This window comes from Megalobrama amblycephala, linkage group LG21, assembly GCF_018812025.1.
Source record: "Megalobrama amblycephala isolate DHTTF-2021 linkage group LG21, ASM1881202v1, whole genome shotgun sequence".
In the NCBI taxonomy this organism is placed as follows: domain Eukaryota; kingdom Metazoa; phylum Chordata; class Actinopteri; order Cypriniformes; family Xenocyprididae; genus Megalobrama; species Megalobrama amblycephala.
The window spans coordinates 14,903,044-14,923,878 of NC_063064.1; the positions used below are offsets into that span (position 1 = coordinate 14,903,044).

Below are 20,835 nucleotides of genomic sequence, written 5' to 3' on the forward strand. Positions count from 1 at the left end.
ACACTGGCAGAGAGGAAACTACAGAGGCAGAGACAAAACTAAAGACCTGCAGAGAGAGATACACAGACAGAAACACACAGAGAAAAGCCACTGTGTGACCAAAAGTGATTAAGACTGCATGTTTCCCCGGTGATAAGCTTCTCATTTTTTTTTTCCAGAGGACACTTCAAATGGAGAGCAGGGAGATTAATTTCCTCAGGAGAAGATGCATCGCATCCTCCAATCCCCCAGCATTCAATTGCAATAATTATCCAAAATGGCGTTGCCACTTATGCCTGCCTCACATTTGCATAGCTCAGAGCCATTTATGGTTGCCATTGTAGATGTTTTAATTTTCACCTCTGCATACACTTTGATGACGGAAAAGAGGTCTGGGAGAGCACTTGACCTTTTGACTTTGTACAGTTGCTTTGCGGCAAACAGTAAGGACGGCACAGGGGAGGCTTAAAAATACTGCTTTTGATGTAATAAAATACAGTATGTAATGAAATAAAATATCTGCAATGTTAGAAGACCTTACTTGTTTTAAAAAAATTCTATTCTACACTATTAGAAGAAAAGGTTCTATATAGAACCTTAAAGGATTCGGTCAAGGGCTTCATATATAGAACCTTTATGGGGCTCCCATCATGAAAATGGGATCATTTAATGAACTTAGTTTTAATTAATTCATTGTGTTTAATTCAAATTCTTATCTTAATTTATCTTATTATGAATTAAACAGCTTGTAAACATGCTTTATCACTATAAAAACTGAAATAACATATAAAACATGAATGTATTTTGCAATCATTTTAGACATTTCTCCTCATATAGAGGTTTTTGGCATAAAGAGTCAAGTCAAGAACCCTACTGAACCCTACCCTATTTCCCTAAGAGTGTGTTCTATTCTATTCTATTCTATTCTATTCTATTCTATTCTATTCTATTCTATTCTATTCTATTCTATTCTTTCATCTGGGAAACAGGTCAGAACACAATAAATTTGCCATTTCAAGTATGTTTCAAGGCAGACCCGAATTGTTTTTTCACCGTAAATAAGCTTTAATAGCTACAAGTGCTCTGCACATATGTCTTGCCATGTGCTAATGAAAGCATCCAATATGAAAAGATTATTTCTATGAATGTTTTGCTTTCTGTAAATCCTGCTGAGTTGTGCAAAGAGTCTGTTAGGTTACTAAAGCCACATATCTCCACTAACAACCCAAAAAGACTTGCAGATGGACACACATACACAAAAGCTGGACATGTCCTCATAGATCAGATACTTTCTCAGTCTCATCAACTAAATTATGTCAGAACACCAGAGTGTGACACCATGGCAAGTTGAAACACACACTTCCCTGCATGACCCACACTCATCAGATGGCCGTGGGAAAACACATTTTAGCTTTTTTCACACTAGAGGCTACAATTAGTGGCAGAATAGTAATATCTGGTTAACACAATAGGTAAGTATAAAACAAGTGAAACATTATGCAAACTAATACAGCCCTCTACATACTCCATTATATTGTTTGTACTGCACAAATATAACCTACACAAGGAATAAATATGCATTTTGCTATGTATTTACACATCTGCTTGTTTAAAAGCACATCAGCTCTCTTATGCATGGACAGACCACATGTGCGGAAAGCAAAAAAAAGGGTCATCTGCAAAGATTTTACTATAATGGTAAGCCTTGCTATCATCAATTATATATTTACAGTTTGTATTCAATTTGCTTAGACATCAAGTTTCGAGGTCATCTTAAAATTGACTCCATTTACATTTAAAAATTGCTTCTTTATTGCAGTAAAAAGTGAGTAAGAGCAGAACCATTGAAAAGAATTGACTGCTGGTGCATTATATAAACCCGAGCCCCTCGGTCCATGTAAATGGGATTGATCATCAACAGAATGTGTCACTTACTCTTATGAGGAGTAATTTACATGTTTAAAATAAATAACACGGTTATCAAAACTTAGATATGCTAGATATCCATTTAACATGCCCAATTCCGATACTTATAGAAATGTCCAAATGGATTAATGATTATAAATATGGCTGTGCCACATATACTTAATCAAAACTGAGTAAAGCACATGAATGATGGTAAAAAAAAAAACCGATAGTAAAAATCACTCTCTCTCCCTCACACATGCCTGGACCAAGCTTATTCAGCCAATTGAGAAAAGTAAAGGAAAGAGAGTTAGAGAAAGGTGAGAGGAAAAACGCGTGCTTTACGCACACTTACCCATTCCAGAACGCGGATAAATCCCAGAGGTAATTTAAGCACTTGGAATGTCCCAAGTGACACAATCTGTAATAACAAATGAACATGATCAATAGCGTCACTTGATGCAGTTTGATTAGGCACATTTCTCATGATTTTCATTAGATATTGTCAAATGCACAAACAATAAAATATTTCCTACCTGGTTAGCTGTTTCCATTTTCTTGTTGGAGAGAAATGCGCTTGTAAGTAGGATAGGTCAAGACCAAAACAACGCTAAATGAGTGATGTGCCAGAGTCGCGAGCGCAGAGCAGGGAATCGGCTGTAATCGCGCCTCAGTACGGAAAGTGCCGAGTGACTTCGGCATTAATCGTTTCTCGATACGGAAAGAGTCGAGAGACTTCGGTTTTAATCTCTCTACAACAAAATGTAAAGTACCCTCGTCATTAATCTCTCCATAATAGTAGGGAAAGAGCCGACTGTCTTCGGCAAAAACCGCTCCTCTTTTCAATAGTAGTCGGAAAGAGCCGAGTGTGTTCGGCATTGAGAGACGCTCTGAAGTTCCATGGAGACAGACACGGATTGGATTTCACAAAATGAACCGTGACCAAAATGTTTTTCTCTATTGGACAATGTTATCAAATTACAATTTATTTGCACTATAAAATGTTGTTGTCCGTCTAAAATACGTTTGTTGACTGGGTATCAAATATTGACTGCATAGTAAGTGGGGATTTTTCTTACTTTCAAACTCAGCAGATTACACAAACTATTGTGGTGTTGACAAGATAAAATCATTCTCTAAATGTCTAGCATGATTGTTACATTGTGTTTTATTCAGTTTACCATTCAGTATTTTGTAGGCGTTCTATGTCCAGTGACATTTTGTTAAAGCTCATTCAAGTGTGTGGAAACAGTACTGATTCCAACACAGCTACATTACATAATCATGATCTCTTTTAACTCAACCAAGTAGGCTGGGCAAAGAATCAAGATAATAACATGAAAATTTGCATGAAGATGTTATGCATATATGCATATTTTGAGTTTGCTATTGAGAAAAAGAAAAGCAACTCTTACAAACTCTTATAATATTAGTGTATAATATTAGCCTATTCATCAGTCACCATGTATATAGGCTACTGTACAAAGATAGACAGCTGGAATCAAGTCATCAAGTTTTTTTTTTTTTTTTTTTTGCTTGCTTACAACATGCCCCTACCCCTATACAGATCATATATATATATATATATATATATATATATATATATATATATATATATATATATATATATATATATATATAAACATTATCATGTATGAAGTATAAGCTGTTTTTAAACACAATGTAGGTTACACACACACACACACACACACACACACACACACACAAACTCACACATCATATACTGCTTAAGGGACTCAAGCAGTCACAGAGAATGAGGGAAAAAAGACTTCAGGAAGTGTGAGTGTCAGAATGAAGCCTACAGGGACATGAGCCCCAAAGAGCTTTTTTATTAGGCACTGTTCATTTAAAGTTCACTGTGTATTAGAGTGTACTTACATTTAGATCTGTGTTTGCCTGCAAGTCCAAGGTCAAGTCTACCCCGATCACTGTACTTTCACTTATTATGAGAAAGACCCCAAACACGCACACACCTGATGCCATCTCAGCTGTTGCCCTTGCCTTCTCCAGCACAAAAGGACTCTCAGAATCAGCAATGTGAAATGTCACAGAAATGGGAGCTTTAACAGAAATTCTACTTGGAAGACTCTAATGCACGACATTACTCATTATCTAACCAATCATTACACGTCACCCGAGTATATAAGTTCTGTTCCCACCCACTATTATGTTCGCAGATACCGATGCCGGCTTTCACCCCGATCCTCCCCACTACCAGCAGGTCGGTCCCTGTCCATACATACAGGATCTGCAATCATCTGCTACCCTCTGGATTGTACTATGGACGGGGCCTATGCCAAAGAACTTTATCATTCCATCTATTCGATATTTGCATACAAACTGTTAAATAAATCTTATTTAAATGTTTCCTTGCCTACCGAGTCTTTCTGGTAGAACTGTGGTAATGTTGTTTGCATGCATATGTCTTGGTGATACTGAAGTAACATTAACAATATTCCTTACAGGTGCATCACACAGACAGGTGTCCACACTCATCACACCCTGAGACAGCAGAACACCTGGGTTCAGATTGCTTTAGGGAAAAATGGAGGACAATCTGTAGTTTTTTTCTGAGAGCTTGCCACACTCAGTGTGTCAGCCGTCACTCTGAATATTATCTATGGAAGTATATTATAGGCACATACAAGTCCAATTACTTATAATTATATTTGCTCAGGCTGGCAAATCATATATATATATATATATATATATATATATATATATATATATATATATATGTGTGTGTGTGTGTGTGTGTGTGTGTGCGTGTGTGTGTGTGTTCTGGCATATATGGTTTATGAGGACACAAATGTGTAGAATGACATGGGTATTACAACCAAATGGCTTAAAAACATACTGAACTGTGTTATTTTTTTTATAAATAAAAAAAATGCAGAAAGTTTTCTGTGATGGGTAGGTTTAGTTAGGGTTAGTGTAAGGGGATAGAATATACAGTATAATATACAGTTTGCACAGTATAAAAATCATTACGCCTATGGAGATTCCCTTATTTTAGTAAGAAATTAATACTTTTATTTAGCAAGGATGTGTTAAATTTAACAAAAGTGACAAATAAATTCATAATGTTACAAAAGATTTCTATTTTAAATAAATGCCTAGTTCTGTCTTGAAACTCTAGATGGCGCAGGCTGATGGGTCCTTAAAGGGTTAGTTCACCCAAAAATGAAAATAATGTCATTTATTACTCACCCTCATGTCATTCCACACCCGTAAGACCTTCGTTCATCTTCAGAACACAAATTAAGATATTTTTGATTAAATCTGATGGCTCAGTGAGGCCTGCATAGACAGCAATGGTACTTCCTCTCTCAAGATCCATTAATGTACTAAAAACATATTTAAATCAGTTCATGTGAGTTCAGTGGTTCTATCTTAATATTATAAAGCGACGAGAATATTTTTTGTGCGCCAAAAAAAACTAAATAACGACTTTTTAACAATATCTAGTGATGGCCGATTTCAAAACACCGCTTCGGAGCGTTATGAATCTTTTGAGTTGAATCGGTGATTCGGATCGTGTATCAAACCGCCAAACTGCTGAAATCATGTGACTTTGGCGCTCCAAACCACTGATTTGATTCGTAAAACTCCGAAGCTTCATGAAGCAGTGTTTTGAAATTGGCCATCAGTAGATATTGTTAGAATTTTTTTTTTTTTTTTTTTTTTTTTTTTGCCGCACAAAAATATTAGAACCACTGAACTCGCATGAACTGATTTAAATATGTTTTTAGTACCTTTATGGATCTTGAGAAAAGAAGTACCATTGCTGTCTATGCAGGCCTCGCTGAGCCATCTGATTTTATCAAAAATATCTTAATTTGTGTTCAGAAGATGAATGAAGGGGTCTTAGGGGTGGAGGAAGACATGAGGGTGAGTTATAAATTACATTATTTTCATTTTTGGGTGAACTAACCCTTTAACACAAACCGGTGATATTTACAGCGTCAACTACTTGGCACAAGCTGTTTGGTTCATGTCGCATCTGCAGCCAATGAGCTTGCTTGGTCAACATTTAAATGGCTGGTTATCATTCACTATAGCAGTTTGCAGCACGCTTTCAGAGTTTTTGTCAAAAACCCTCCACCTTCCCCAGCTCCACCTGTATAGATCTGCTATGGGTAATTGATATATTGTATTTGTGCAGCAGCAGCATGTCTACATACAGCAGCGTATCGCTGTGTATTGTATTGGCAGTAGCAAGTTCCTGTACTTGCTCTGTAGCAGCAGCAGCAATAACCAACAGCAGCAGCAGTGTAGTTTACAAACCTGACTGCCTCTTTATGCAGAGGATCTAACTAATATAGGAATATGTTCAGTAGTTTAGACTTGACTTTGTCAGACCAACCCGTACAACAACCAAACAAACTCTTATTAAGGGGCATTTCTTGTATGAGTCTCTAATTGTGCTTTTGCTGGATTTGTATTCATTTAATGCTCTTTATCAATGTTAATTTCAGGGTTGCTGTGTTATGGTAGAGCAGGGGTTGCCTGCTTGTAGTATACTATATAATACGCAAATTATGTTACATAACACCCTTTTACTATGCTGCAATGCTGCCTCAGGTTCAGCAGTAAAATTTGAATGTGTGGTGGCATGGTGCCACTCGTCACTCCTAATTTCTCTCCCTGGGAAGAGGCTAGATGTGGCATGACTAGCATCTGGAGTAAAGAGCTGCACAATAGCACAGACACAAGCCTCGGGAATCCACACGCATGATGGAGCGACCTGAGGAACAATCAACATCATTCTGTTTCACACCACTGCTCGCTCGCCAAGGAATTATGGCAGTGGCCAAGACAGTCACTTAACCTGCACTGAGAGTCTGAGAGGCACAGTGCAGCTCTCAGAACAATTACGACATGGCTGGATCTCTTCCTCCAGTTGTGCCAACAGTTGCCACACTGAATAAGCCTGCAGTTAAACCGGTTCAGTCCGCATCCAGCCGCAGCGCACCCAGGGGTTCTGAGCGGCTGAATGAAACATTATCAAAACAAGAGAAAGAAAATCCATGTAAAGTAATGTAGTTTGGTTTTTTCCATGCTGGTTAAAGGGATAGTTCACCCAAAAATGAAAGTTATGTCATCATTTACTCAACCTCAAGTTGTTCCAAACCTGTATGAATTTCTTTCTTCTGCTGAACACAAAAGAAGATATTTTGAAGAATATGGTTAACCAAACATTTGATGGTCCCCACTGACTTCCATAGTATTGGAAAAAGAAAAAAAAATATGGAAGTCAATGGGGTCCATCACCTGTTTGGTTCTTCATTTTTGGGTGAACTATCCCTTTAAGTGCTTGGTTGCGTTCATGTTAAAATGTCTATTCAAATCAAATCATAACCATATAACAACATAAATATCCTTGTCTACTTTTAAAAGGTAGAAGCAAACTCCTATATATTTATTAGTAGATGATCTCAGTAAGCATAGTGCTAGCAACATCAAGGTCGTGGGTTCAATTCCCAGGAAACACTGCCTACTGATAAAATGTTTTTATACAGTAGTGGCTAAAAGTGATGTCTGGCCTTAAGGAAAATTGACAAAATAACCATTTATTCAAATATTATCCAAAATTTGATAAAGATTTTGTAAGCATATTGCATAGATGTGCTTGGAGTCAAATGTTTTATTTGTAATAACGCAATTATAAATTCCAAATTTTGTGGACATATTGTGTGGACATAAGTTTTGGCCAGGCTGTCACAAAGAAATTATGAACACATGCAAAAACAATGACTAATGAAATGTTAAACACTGATTATAATCAAAGACTATAGAATAACACAAGACGAGTCACTCATATTGCTTTGAATGGGAGAAAGTGCAACAGGCAATATGGCGGAATAAGTACCACCTTCTAAATAAGAGCCAATCGCTGATTGTTAAAGTCATCGCATCACTGCAGCGGCCGTTAGAAACTCCAGTTCCCATAGAAACAGTAAGACGCGTGCCTCAGAAATGAGACACAAGAGACGTGCACTTAGGACTGCACATGCGATCCAGCCTGAAAAATACTGTTTTTTTTGTCATTATTCTGTTGTTTTTTTATAATAATTATTATATTTAGAAACATAATTTATGAGACAGCTTTTGTCAGATTTAATTGTGATTTCAAATATGAAATTTAATCATAAGCTTGGCAAACAGCTTTGGAGAATTTGATGTTTCTCCATTCAAAGAGATAGCTGCACTTGCATGCCTGAGAAGCGTTTCAAAGATGGCCGCAGAGTGAAATTACTTTATTTTGAAATGAAATTTGTTATAATCCATGTATGCTTTTTCCTGTAAACTTTTTTTTCAAGGTTTTTTTGTAGAAAAAAAAAAAAAGCTGTAGTTACCATTTTTTGGCCAAATAATTTTGTCAGATAAATACCTTAAACAAGTTTAGTGTTTTGTTTTTCCCTCATATTTAAAATATTAAAAAAATATAAATATTTTCCTCATATTTTGATGGTTTAATCGAACTTCTAGGGTCATTAAAAACGTTTTTCATGTTTTATGGGGACGTAAACTGTATATTCTATTCCCTAACACTAAACCTACCCCTAACCCCTACCCATCACAGAAAAGTTTATTAATTTTTCAAAAAAATATCACTTAGTATGATTTATAAACTGTTTTCCTCATGGGGACCAAAAATGTCCCCACAAGGACAAGGACTTTGGATATTGAGATCTTTTTTTCCCCGTAACATATGGTTTACCAGAACCACACACACACACACACACACACAGAGAGAGAGAGAGAGAGAGAGAGAGAGAGAGAGATACATTTTTCAAAATATCTTTTGAATTCCAAAGGAGAAAGAAAGTCATTCAGGTTTGGAATGACATAAGGATGAGTAAATGATGTCAAATTTGATTTTGGGGGAACTATTCCTTTCATTTCGTTTTTATAGTTGAATATGAACTGGGAGTTTATAACTATCTACTATGTTATTACCTGCAAACCATTTAATCAAAAAGTCTGCAAATTATTGTATAAATTTTTAATGACTGATGAAATCATTTAATGGAGTGAATATGAACTTTGATGTAGAGCTGCAGTACTGAACCCTCAGGCTGTTTCTGAACGAGCACTTCCTCTTTTGAATTTCTGATTTTTTTTTTTTTTTTTTGACAACTTCTATATAGAAATGGAGATGGTGCAACCTTCAATGTTCGATTTGGTTTCAGCTCCACTTTCACACCAGACTGCTAAACCAATCACCAGCTCGTACCAAAACACAAAGGAAGCGAAATACGCTTAAATAGGCCTATAAAAGACAAAACGTGAGCTTCTGGAATTGTTCTGTGTGTAAATGCATTATCCCTCCTCTTATTCTGCACCACTAATCTGGCGGAAATAATCAGGATTAAAATTTGCATTCTGGGGGTGAAATGAGCACAAATGAGAGAAACCAAATAATAAGCAGACGCACAGACACAATTATTGCAGCAGCCGCTCGTCTTTGTTAACAGACGTCGTAAAAATGAACAAATGCAACTGACTGTTGCTCACGAGCATGTCTACACAATACGCGCTGTCTATCATGATGCTGTATCACGAGAGACGATGCGCACGCGCTCGCCGATGACATTTGAACAATTGTAAATGTCAGACAGGTGCGACACTGTCATCCTCGCGCACCCTGAGCTGGAGTTACCTTCGCCCGCACCCTGTTATCAGCGGTCAGCAGACCATTTCGGAGGGCGTCCGGAACATCTGAATCCATGACAACACGGTTAGCAAATAGGTTGCTTAGCAACTAATCCAATGAGCGCCGAGCGGCCTATCAGTAGTGACAGCGTTTAGCCAATTAACAGATACTCACTCTGAAGATGCTTTCCTACATGGCATTTGCTCTCTGATCTGCGACAACCAAGCAATTCTGAGGTAAAATATGCCTGACTGGCATTAGAGGACAAAAACAAATAGAAGCTTCGTTTTATTAGGATACGCAAACAGGCACCAGAGGCTTTTGAGTTGTGCAAGCATAGCTTGCATTTTCTGGATTCAGTGAATAGATAGCAACTTTTAATTATGAATTATTTATTAATTATGAGGCCTATGTGCCAGGTGAGATGTACTGATTGGCATGTTAACATTTTTTAAGGAGACATTATTAGAACAACAAATTACAGAGAACTGCCAGGAATAATAAAAGGACATTCAATTCAGATTATACTAGAAGAACGGACATATATGGTATATATATATGGCGTTAAAGAAATATGTATGCAAGTATCTTATTTTATTGTGATATGTGATTGCAAGTTTATATAAAGTTGGTCCTTCTGGTTTCAGGGGAAGTACACTCTTCAAAACGATCAATAGAGGGCTCCCTTTCATTGCAGTATTATAGTTTATGATCAAAAACATCCTAAGCTTTCATAAAGAATTGTTTCTTTTTGTTCAAATGATTTGGATCAGATGGATTATTACAATTAAACACTGAAGAATTATAGGCTTCTTAAAAAAAACTTACAATACTGTTCTAAAGTTTAAGGTCAGTAAGAATTTTTGTAAGAAATTGAACTTGAACAAGGATGCAATAAATTGATCAAAAGTGACAGTAAAGACATTTATAATGTTAAAAAAGATTTCCGTTTCAAGTAAATGCTTTTGTGTCACGTTTTCCACAAAAATATTAAGCAGCACAACTGTTTTCAACACTGATGTTTTGAACAGCTTTAGTAGCACAGGAATAAATGGCATTTTAAATGTATTATTATATTAAAATATCTATTAAAATAGAAAATAGTTATTTTAAATTGTAATAATATTTCACAGTATTACTGTTTTTTGATCAAATGCAGCCTTGGTGAGCATAAGAGACTTCGTTCAGAAACATATAGACCTTATGTAGCCCCACCCCTTTTCAGCGCTGCGCTCGTTGTCTTTTGACTTCCGGTTTGTATTTCCACAGGGATCTTATGTATTTATGAATGAACTGCTCTTTTTAAAATCTTCCCGGTCTATTGACATTTGTTAAGACATCTGCTTTAAACATAACAATGCTCATGATAACTTTCATTAACTCTACAACAGGTAAATCCACTTCACCAGCTATTATTCTTTGACAGCGTTGCCATAGAAATATACAGGGCTACCGCAAAAACGGAAGTTCAAAGACAATATTCTAAAGATGGCGGCACTCTTGTTTCTCTGGAAAATAAGGTCTAAAATGTTTTATCGGTAATGTAACATTCTAGAATAATTATTATTTTAAACAATCTTATACACACTGTAAAACCGAACAGTGAAAGTGAGTTTGTTTCACTCATTGTACTTAATAGAAAAAAAGTTGCGTGAACTCAAAATTTCATTGTAGTAAGCTGAACCTAATATGATTTGAGTTGAGTTGCAGCAGATTTCTAATTCTAGGCATGTTTTGGATCAGACTGTATAAATAAATGCTGAAATTAAGTGTTATTTTGCATGTTTTTGCACAAGATTAACATAGGGAGGCATACGTTAGTGTTTAATGTTGTGTTATGTTGTGATTTACAGGGGGTTCTGTTATGTTAGTTTTGTAGGGTTACCATTGTGGTGAAGAGTAGAGCCTGTGGTTAGGCTGAGGATGGGCTGCAAAAAATTTTAAGACCATACTGTATGTTTTTTGATTATATACAAGTAAGTATATAATGACATTCTCTTTGATAGTCATAATAGCATGTGTTATTTGCTATCTAACATTTAACCAAGATCTGAATGTGATATTTATGATGTAATTAACATTATGATGAGTTGGGCGAGGCCGAGAACTGTGGGAGCGAAGGGATGCCGCCAGTGACGTGATTGTTAATGAGAGACACCTGTGCACCACACTGGACTTGTTCCGCTTCTGCGGTTCTTGGCCCCGCCCCACTTGTCACAAAAATTTCAAGTTCTACTAACTTGAAAAATGAGTTAGTTTCCTCAAATGTTTTGAGTATTCTGAACTTATTGAGTTTTACAGTGCACACATAAGCTTATTCACTTACATAATTGAAACCTGGTCTAAATAGAAAGAGTGTGACTATTTCAGCCTGTGGACAAAATTGCATTACAAAAATATGCTGCAGAAAGTTAAAGGAACAAACTCAACTAAACTCTGCTGTGCTAGAACTATGACTCTGACGTCCTGTTTAACAAACTCAATGCAATGCAATAACAGTAGGAGCTTCGGATGCCAAACTAGGATGTGTTTGAAAAGTGCATTTCATGTAAATACAATATAATTGTGCAACAATAAAACACATCAAGGCTAAACAAATCCATTTTCTGATGAATATAAACTTCACTGGATATAAACTTGTCAAGATTCACTGGAATTTGTAAATATGGACTTTTCTATTTAGCTCTGCTCAACTCAAAACAACATGCAGAGCCAATTAACATAACTTATTCTGGAAGTCACATTCCTTCCTTTGGCATTCCATTCCTTTTCTTTTATGACAGCTATGAAGGAAGATGGCTGTCCAAAAGGGCACACTGTTTTTATCCAATTAAAAACTGGGAAAGGCTCCAGACATACTGGCACCACCTCCAGGGCTTTTGGTAAATATTCTGTTTCCATTTTTTTTTTTTTTATTCCATTTATAAAAACTTTACTTTTTTATTTCCTTTGCCAAAAACACACCCTAAAAAGAAAAGATTAAACATGTTTAATGTTAAGATAAAGAAGTTCAATCTATATTTATTATAGTCTTTTTGTCATTCAAAATATCACTTTTGTAAAATAAAAAAAAAATGCAACAGGAACGCTAAAACTTAAAGACAAAATTTATCATTCAAACTACCATTAAAGTGTATTTACACAACAGAATAGATGCTATTTAAGTATAATGATCATTTCATATTAATTTACAATCTTATTAGTTAAAAAAAGAGGTAGGGTCAACAGCTTCATTTCAGATGTCTGGAACGAATCAGAAATGAGTCATTTCCATGATTGAACACTTAGATGACACAATATTCATAATTAAACCCACTGCACATCTCATTCTGCATCAGCATATAGATGTCAAATGTGACGGAAGCTTGACAGCAAAAAACATAAGGCAACAGCAAAAAAGAAGAAAAAGAAAAAAAGAAAAAAACAATCACTGAACATCATTCATATGTGAGTCACATAGAATGAGAACATAGGGAAGGATGAGCGTGATGGACAGTATTAAAAGGGATAGTTCACGCAAAAATGTTCCAAACCTTTATGAATTTCTTTCTTCTGCTGAACACAAAAGAAGATATTTTGTAGAACGTGGTTAACTGAACACATGATGGTCCTCATTGACTTCCATAGTATGGGGGTAAAAAAAAAAATCAATGTGAAGCATCAACTTTTTGTTTTACCCACATTCTTCAAAATATCTTCTTTTGTGTTCAGCTGTAAAAAGAAATTCATACAGGTTTGGAACAATTTGAGAGTGAGTAAATGACAGAATTTTCATTTTTTGGGTGAACTATCCCTTTAAGTGTGAAAAGTGATGGGATGAAAAGATAAAGCAAGAAAGAGGGACCGGCATTGAGGTCAGAGTGGTTTTTAAGGCACCATCAGCAGCTGTATGGAGACAGAACACTGGGAAGTGTCCTTATGATGTATTCCGTGCATCTCAGATGGAAGTCTAAAACCAACTCCACATAAATCACTCTATAAGTATTAACAGGAAAACTTTTCTATGCAGCATTTACTCCATTAAGAGAGTAATCATAACATCAGGATCAATTTACCGTCCTATAAAACTCCAGAGAAGACATCTGTCCATCTCTAAACAAAAATATTATTCTGATAGGTCAGGAAGCAACTATAAGGGAGTTATGTAACAGCAAGAAGACATAAAACGGGTGGGTAATCTTCAAGTCTGTATCTATATGTTGAACACAACATGGGAATAGCTTAAAATATATATATTTTTTAAAGTAAAAACTGCATCATTGCTATCGTGACATATGGGCATCTACAAAAAATGATTAAAAGAACACCCAAAATCCTTCAAAAGTTAAACAGATAGTGATTTTTAAATCTAATTTTTGCATTTTCAGTGTACATCACATCAGAAACCAGAATCATGTGCAGAAGCGCTGGTACAGAAGCCCAGATACGATCATTAGATCACCTCAAATGGAGTTTCCTTCATTTATCAATGTACTGTCAGGTGATGCTTTAACAACATTACAATCAACCGTAAGTAAACCCTGCTGTCAGTATACTGCTGAAACTTATTCATGCTAAAGCACTAACAAATACGTTTGGCACCTCAAAGAGTGGTAAAAAATAAAGGAGGAACTAATAAAAAAAAAAAATATGTGGCAACCAAATCCAAAATTTAGGGGTTGCCTCGAAAGTCTAAAAGTCAGATGTGATATGTAATTGTATAGTGTATTGGCAGCACTGTGTTCTGCTATACTCGAGTACATCAGTGGTTGGTCTGTGAGCGGCAGTGTTGAGAACAGTGTGCATACTGTGTTTATTAGTGCACGCCATTCATTATGTGCTTCTGGTGGATGTCCAGAGTAGTGCCGTCTTCTTTGTTGTGTTGGGAAGGGCTCACGTCTTCCTCCCAAAGCTGAGCAGCTTTACGGATCTCATCCAGAGTGTATTCCTGCAGGATGGTCCCATTTTCAAACACAGTCACCAACATGTCCTACAAAAGAAGACCATATTAATAAGGATCACCAAATTAGGGGAATTTCGGCATACATGATATTAAATTAAATCTAAAAAGTTGGGGGTCAGTAAGTATATATTTTTTAATTTTTTAAAAAAATTATTACTTTAACTCAGCAAGGACATGTTAAATTTATAAAAAGTGATAAAGGCATGTAAAGACATGTATTATGTTACAAAAAATATATTTATATTTAAAATATATTCTGCTCTTTTGAACTTTCTAAATGCAATAAATAAATAAAAATAATGGTTTCCACAAAAATATTGAGGAAACTGTTTTGATAATGTTAAATGTTTTATGGGCACCAAATCAGCATATTAGAATGATTTCTGAAGGATCATGTGACACTGAAGACTGGAGTAATGATGCTGAAAATGCACCTTTGCCATCACAGGAATAAATCAAATTAAAAATAGTGTTTTTATTATATTTTTTGATCAAATAAATTCAGCATTTTCATAAAAGTAAATGCAATTTTCTACATAAACTGTGTCCATCATTTACTAAAGTAATCATATTTAAATCATCATATGTTTAGGAATGCAAAAAAATGGCACAGTATGTTCATATGAAAAATATTTTTGTGAAACATCAGGGAATTAATGGGTTAAGAGCTAGATGTTGCAAAAAAGCAGGTACTTATTAGTTATTATAGATAATGAAGTTTTAAATATGGATATTTGTCTTACAAAAACCCATCGCTTTGCTTCAGAAAGCCTTTATAACCCCCCTGGAGCCGTATGGATTATCTTTTATGATGGATGGATGCACTTTTTTGTGCACTCCCATTATAAAGCTTGGAAGAGCCAGAATATTTTAAAATAGATCTCCAATTGTGTTCGTCTGAAAGAAGATAGTCATATACTGTACACCTAGGATGGCTTGAGGGTGAGTGAATCATGGGATAATTTTTATTTTTGGGTGAACTATCCCTTTAAGGTAACAATTGGAGGTTGCCACTTTTTACAGTGTATACAGCTAAACTAACCTCCTCTGGTTTGCCCGCTCCTCTTTCCACTGTCTCAATGCAGCCATCTGAGTTTCTCCTCAGAGAGAGACGGCCACGCTTGGATCCTTTAGATGGGTCCGTCACTGGCTGCTTATAGACGTCCATCTATGAGAACACAAATGACATGATGGTAAAAGAAAAAATAACAATAAAACTCAAATTTATTTTGTGACAGGATGTTTTAAAAGTGAAAACGAAAAAACTTACGCCTTTGCCATTGGTCTCCACATAGCTGCACTTGAAAGCGCAGTTAAGCGTGTCTCTGTTGATTTTCTGCAGGAGCGCACTTCCGCAACCGAAAAACACATTTTCAGCACTCCAACCCTCATCGCTTAGTTTCTCCAGAATCTGCGCTAGCCAAAATAAACAGTATTGCTGATCAGAGAATAATCACTGATTTACCACTGTGTAATCAGTACTAATGTTTATAATCTAACAGTCAGAAATGGTTGATAAACATTCAGGGCCAGTACTACATTTTCCCTGGACACACTATTCCATACACTTAATATACAACAGCACATGTGATAGTTAATATAACTTGCTAGGCATATGAGCACATCTAGAATGAGGTCCAAAATGTTTGCAAAATGGCAGAAATTGCATTTCTTCACTTATTTCATTTAATTACTCATCATCAATTTCATTTGCATTTAATTTGCACAAGAATTTGCATAACTATTTGTGTGTTAATTGAAAACTGAACATGAATTTCGAAACAATTTAAGTGACTATGTGATTCGTCCTTTTGTTTTAAAGGGTTAGTTCACCCAAAAATCTAAAATTCTGTCATTTATTACTCACTCTCATGTCGTTCCACACCCATAAGACCTTCATTCATCTTCGGAACACAAATTAAAATATTTTTGATGAAATCTGATGGCTCAGTGAGGCCTGCATTGCCAGCAAGATAATTAACACTTTCAGATATCCAGAAAGCTACTAAAGACATATTTAAAACAGTTCATGTGAGTACAGTGGTTCAACCTTAATGTTATGAAGCGATGAGAATACTTTTGTGTGCAAAAAAACAAAACAAAATAACGACTTCAAACTGCCAAAGTCACGCCCCCCAGTGGTGAACTACTGAAATTGCAAAACACTTATGACGTAACGAAGCCTCGTTTACTGAAATCATGTGACTTTGGCAGTTTGATACGTGCTCCGAACCACTGATTCGAAACAAAAGATTCGTAAAGCTTTGAAGCTTCATGAAGCAGTGTCTCAAAATCACCCTTTACTAGATATTGTTGAATAAAGTCGTTATTTTGTTTTTTTGGTGCACAAAAAGTATTCTAGTTGCTTCATAACATTAAGGTTGAACCACTGTAGTCACATGAACTATTTTAAATATATCTTTAGTAGCTTTCTGGGCATCTGAAAGTGTTAATTATATTGCTGGCAATGGAGGCCTCACTGAGCCATCAGATTTCATCAAAAATATCTTCATTTCTGTTCAGAAGATGAACGAAGGTCTTATGGGTGTGAAACGACATGAGGGTGAGTAATTAATGACAGAATTTTCATTTTTGGGTGAACTAACCCTTTAAGCAAATTTGCTTTTGTATAAAACCTGAATGTTCCTCAGTATGATTTGAGAAGGATCAAAAGAGCATCTTGTGTTTCAAAGAAAGTAAGAACATCTGACCATCTGTAGTCTGAAGGAGCTCACATAATCAATTTCACAAATTTGATTATTTCATTAGAGACTTAGAAATAGTGCAGAATCATAAATATTTCTTATTTATTTTATATTATAAGGTTTTTCTGTTAAATCATTAAAATTATAAAACATTGTTTACTTCTAGTTCCAGTTATAAATTCTAGATTTCAGACTTTTGGACACCACTGTAAATTACACTCGTACATAAACTACCGTTCAAGTGTGCTGTCTGTCTTTTTGAAAGAATTATTTATGATGCACAAGACTGCATTTATTTAATCAAAAATACAGTAATACTATCAAATATTTTTACAATTTGCAATAACTGTTTTCTATTTTAAAAGTAATTTATTCCTGTGATGGCAAAGCTGAATTTTCAGCATCATTACTCCAGTCTTCACTGTCACATGATCCTTCAGAAATCATTCTAATATGCTGATTTGATTCAATGTTGTAATCAGTTGTTCTGCTTAATGTTTGTGGAAACCGCAACTGCATTTTTTCAGGATCTTCCATAAATAGAAAGTTCAAAAGAATAGCATTTATTTAAAAAAAAATAGAAATCGTTTGTAACTTTCATAAATTATCTTTACTGTCACTTCTGAGAAATTTAATGCATCCTTGCTGAAGAAAAGTATTTAAAAAATATATATATTACTGACTCCAAACTTTTGAATGGTAGGGTATGTTTTTTTTCTCCCTTGGTCTGAGGTATAGTTTACCTCATTAATCGAGTTCAGATCAATTCCATCCCCCTGGATAATGCGCAGGTAGGATGGGAGAACCTTGTAACCAACAGAGTTCAGAGAACATCCAAAACACTCCTCCAAAATCTTTATCACCTAAAAGCGAGACAGAAGAGAAAAAAATAGAATGGTAAGAATTCAAGGATGCAGCTAATCAATTTAAACTCAAGCAACAAACTAATCTGAAAGCAATGCTATGCCACAGTATATGAAAATAAAATTGATATCTTAGGGCATTGCTTTCATACAGGCGTCAAAGCAACAGAATTTAAAGCCCCATCAGTCACAGCGCTAGAAAAAGCTTCAAGCAAAGCTATTTGAGTCTTTACTTCACTAAAATAAAGTTCAATCACTGAAACAGCTGCCTTAAGGTCTGTGGTGAACATTCCTAACACACTTGGTACATGATACACACACACCTCGATGAGGGTCTCAGCGGGGTCCCCGGAGTCTGGGCGAATAATGAGAGCAGAATCCTCACTCCTCTCCATCACTCTCTCTTTCAGCTTGTCCCCCCAGATATGCTTACAAGCCTTAAAAATGTCATAACTGTCGCTAACCACAGCTACAGGCCCAGAGGGAAACTGGTCCAGCAGACACTCGAATGCGTCCTTCTCTCTGCTCCTACCCCAGGAGATGATGGTACTACAGAGACAGGAAAAACAAAGTGTGACAAATGATTTGAAACACTAATAAGTGAAGTGCTTTATTTAGTTTGAAGGTGCACAAGGCTACAACGGGTTTTTCATTACTAAACAAGAATTAGAAAGAATCATTTGCAGCAAATGAGTCATTTGTGTCTAATGATCCTTAGCCACAGAGCTATAAAAATCTCTGAGTGATTCACGGAATCTTCCGGTTGACTGATAAACGGAATGTTGCGATGGTTGAAAAACTTAAATTTAAACTTGGACTGACGTCACAGAAGAAGTCGTGTGATTTGAAATGTGAGAGCTATCCTGGGAAATGCAATCAACAACACAGACAAAAGGCGCTACAGCTGTGAGATGGATGAATGCGCAGCTACTAATAGAACAAATTAGAATCAACGGAACAAATGCAAATTAACATGCAGGTGTTGAACGTCAGCTTTGAATTTCAAGATGTTGGCTGTTTAAAACAGAAGGCAGCTGTCTAACCGACTTGCTGCCCAGTCAGTCTTAAAGGGAGAGATTAGCCAAAAATGAAAATTGTAATCATTTCATTTTCTTTCTTCTGTGGAACACAATTCTGAAGACTGCTTAGAATTTTCCATGCAATCACAATGAATAGGGATCAAAGCCTTGTAGTCCATGCAACTTGTTTGCTATATTCCAAGTCTCCTAAAGTCATAATAGTTTTGTGTGATAAACAAACCAAAACTTAAGCTGTTATTGACTGAAAATCATGAAATCTGCCCTAAAGCCCCTTGGCAGGTTCATGAGAGATCACAAAATTTTTGAAAAAGAATCATTATTTTGAGTCAGATCTTTTCACTGAATCAGTTTAAATGGTTCACCATTATATTGACTTGTTCATGAATCGGATGGATGGATGGATGGATGGATGGATGGATGGATGGATGGATGGATGGACGGATGGGAGCATTTGCAGAAAGTCATAATGTCTATAATACCTTAGTGCTTTAACAAGTTTTAGAGCTGGGTGATATGATGATTTATAACAATGATATAAGTTGTATTTATAGTATTGTCCAGCAGGCAAAGCATTCACAGGCTTTGCTTTATGTATTTCCCTGGCTTCGAAGTCAGGTACATATAAATGTCAGGAAACCCGATTCCTGGCCACATGTCAATATCCATGGACCACTGGTTATTTGTTAAGTTGTAAGGATCGCTGGCGAGTCCAACTGCCTTTAATTTAATAAGATAATTGTTTGTTTTACTCCCTTTTTGCAATTTCTCCTAGTAAATCCAGTCATGTTGCAGTATGCAACGGTTTTGCCGTTCAGTCTGGCTGAGGGGACATGTTCTGGCGCGAAAGTAATCTCTATACTTCTTGTATGGAGTTTCTCTCATTCTTTGAAGTTTTGAAAGCTCCAGTCCACATTCATTGTAACGCCATGGTAAAAAAAGCAACCAGTACATTTTTAAAAATGATTCTGTGTTTATCAGGGATGAAAGAAAGTTATATGAGTTTGGACTAAAATAAGAGTTAAATCCAACTCTTACATTCCTTAACAAAATAAGGTAACACTATATATAACAGTAAATTATGCATAATTACAAGTAAACTAACCCAAACTGTAACTAGTAAGTACATGTAGTTAATTAACACTCTGAGGTCTGAGGTATCGCCGGCGATACCACCGCGTTTTTTTTCTTACCAGTGTGAAAGAGACTCAAAATACTCTGTCAATGTTGCACATACAATTAAGAGTTATACACCATTTTAATCTGTCGAATATCTTCTTTTATTTGTGTACACTCAGAGTAAAAACAAAATGTTGTGCTTTTTGCAAAATAAAGAAAACTAACATGATGTGTGATCTCTCGTCTCCCTCTGAACAAACTCCAATCTGATAGTTCTCAGAAAATGAACTGTAACTTAGTGAGTACTAATCACAAAAAAATTAGACTTATGTCTAAAAAAACGTTGAAATGTCAAGTTTTAAATCGTGTAAGTCAATTCGAAAACAAATATTCTCTGTTTATGTAATCTGTATGAAAAGACAGCCATGTCAGAAGTCAGTGATTCAGCTCATTATCCGCTAATGCGGCCACGCCCACAGAATGAGCGCTATTCAGACGCAAATTCAATCAATACATGCATACATCGTCTCAATCGTGTATTTATTGTCTTGAAAAGTGTTTTGAATAGCCATAGTTAGCGATCTCTGGCCTCTGTTAGTTTGGT

The 20,835-nt window shown here is 35.8% G+C and overlaps 2 protein-coding genes across 2 annotated transcripts in view; both read right to left on the reverse strand.

The window, feature by feature from the left end:
• Positions 1-2,819, reverse strand: part of synpra (synaptoporin a) — a 31,781-nt gene extending 28,962 nt beyond the window's left edge. The window contains exons 1-2 of the mRNA XM_048173426.1: positions 2,421-2,819; positions 2,240-2,305 (exon numbers count right to left, since the gene is read on the reverse strand). Of these exons, the coding sequence (XP_048029383.1) occupies positions 2,240-2,305; positions 2,421-2,438 (84 nt within the window). The 5' untranslated portion in view covers positions 2,439-2,819. The remainder of the gene's footprint in view (positions 1-2,239; positions 2,306-2,420) is intronic.
• A 9,734-nt stretch (positions 2,820-12,553) lies between these two features.
• nampt2 (nicotinamide phosphoribosyltransferase 2) overlaps positions 12,554-20,835 on the reverse strand; it is a 30,916-nt gene continuing 22,634 nt past the window's right edge. Inside the window, exons 7-11 of the mRNA XM_048172234.1 lie at positions 18,399-18,624; positions 17,956-18,075; positions 15,778-15,918; positions 15,550-15,675; positions 12,554-14,534 (exon numbers count right to left, since the gene is read on the reverse strand). Coding sequence (XP_048028191.1) covers positions 14,361-14,534; positions 15,550-15,675; positions 15,778-15,918; positions 17,956-18,075; positions 18,399-18,624 — 787 coding nt within the window. The 3' untranslated portion in view covers positions 12,554-14,360. The remainder of the gene's footprint in view (positions 14,535-15,549; positions 15,676-15,777; positions 15,919-17,955; positions 18,076-18,398; positions 18,625-20,835) is intronic.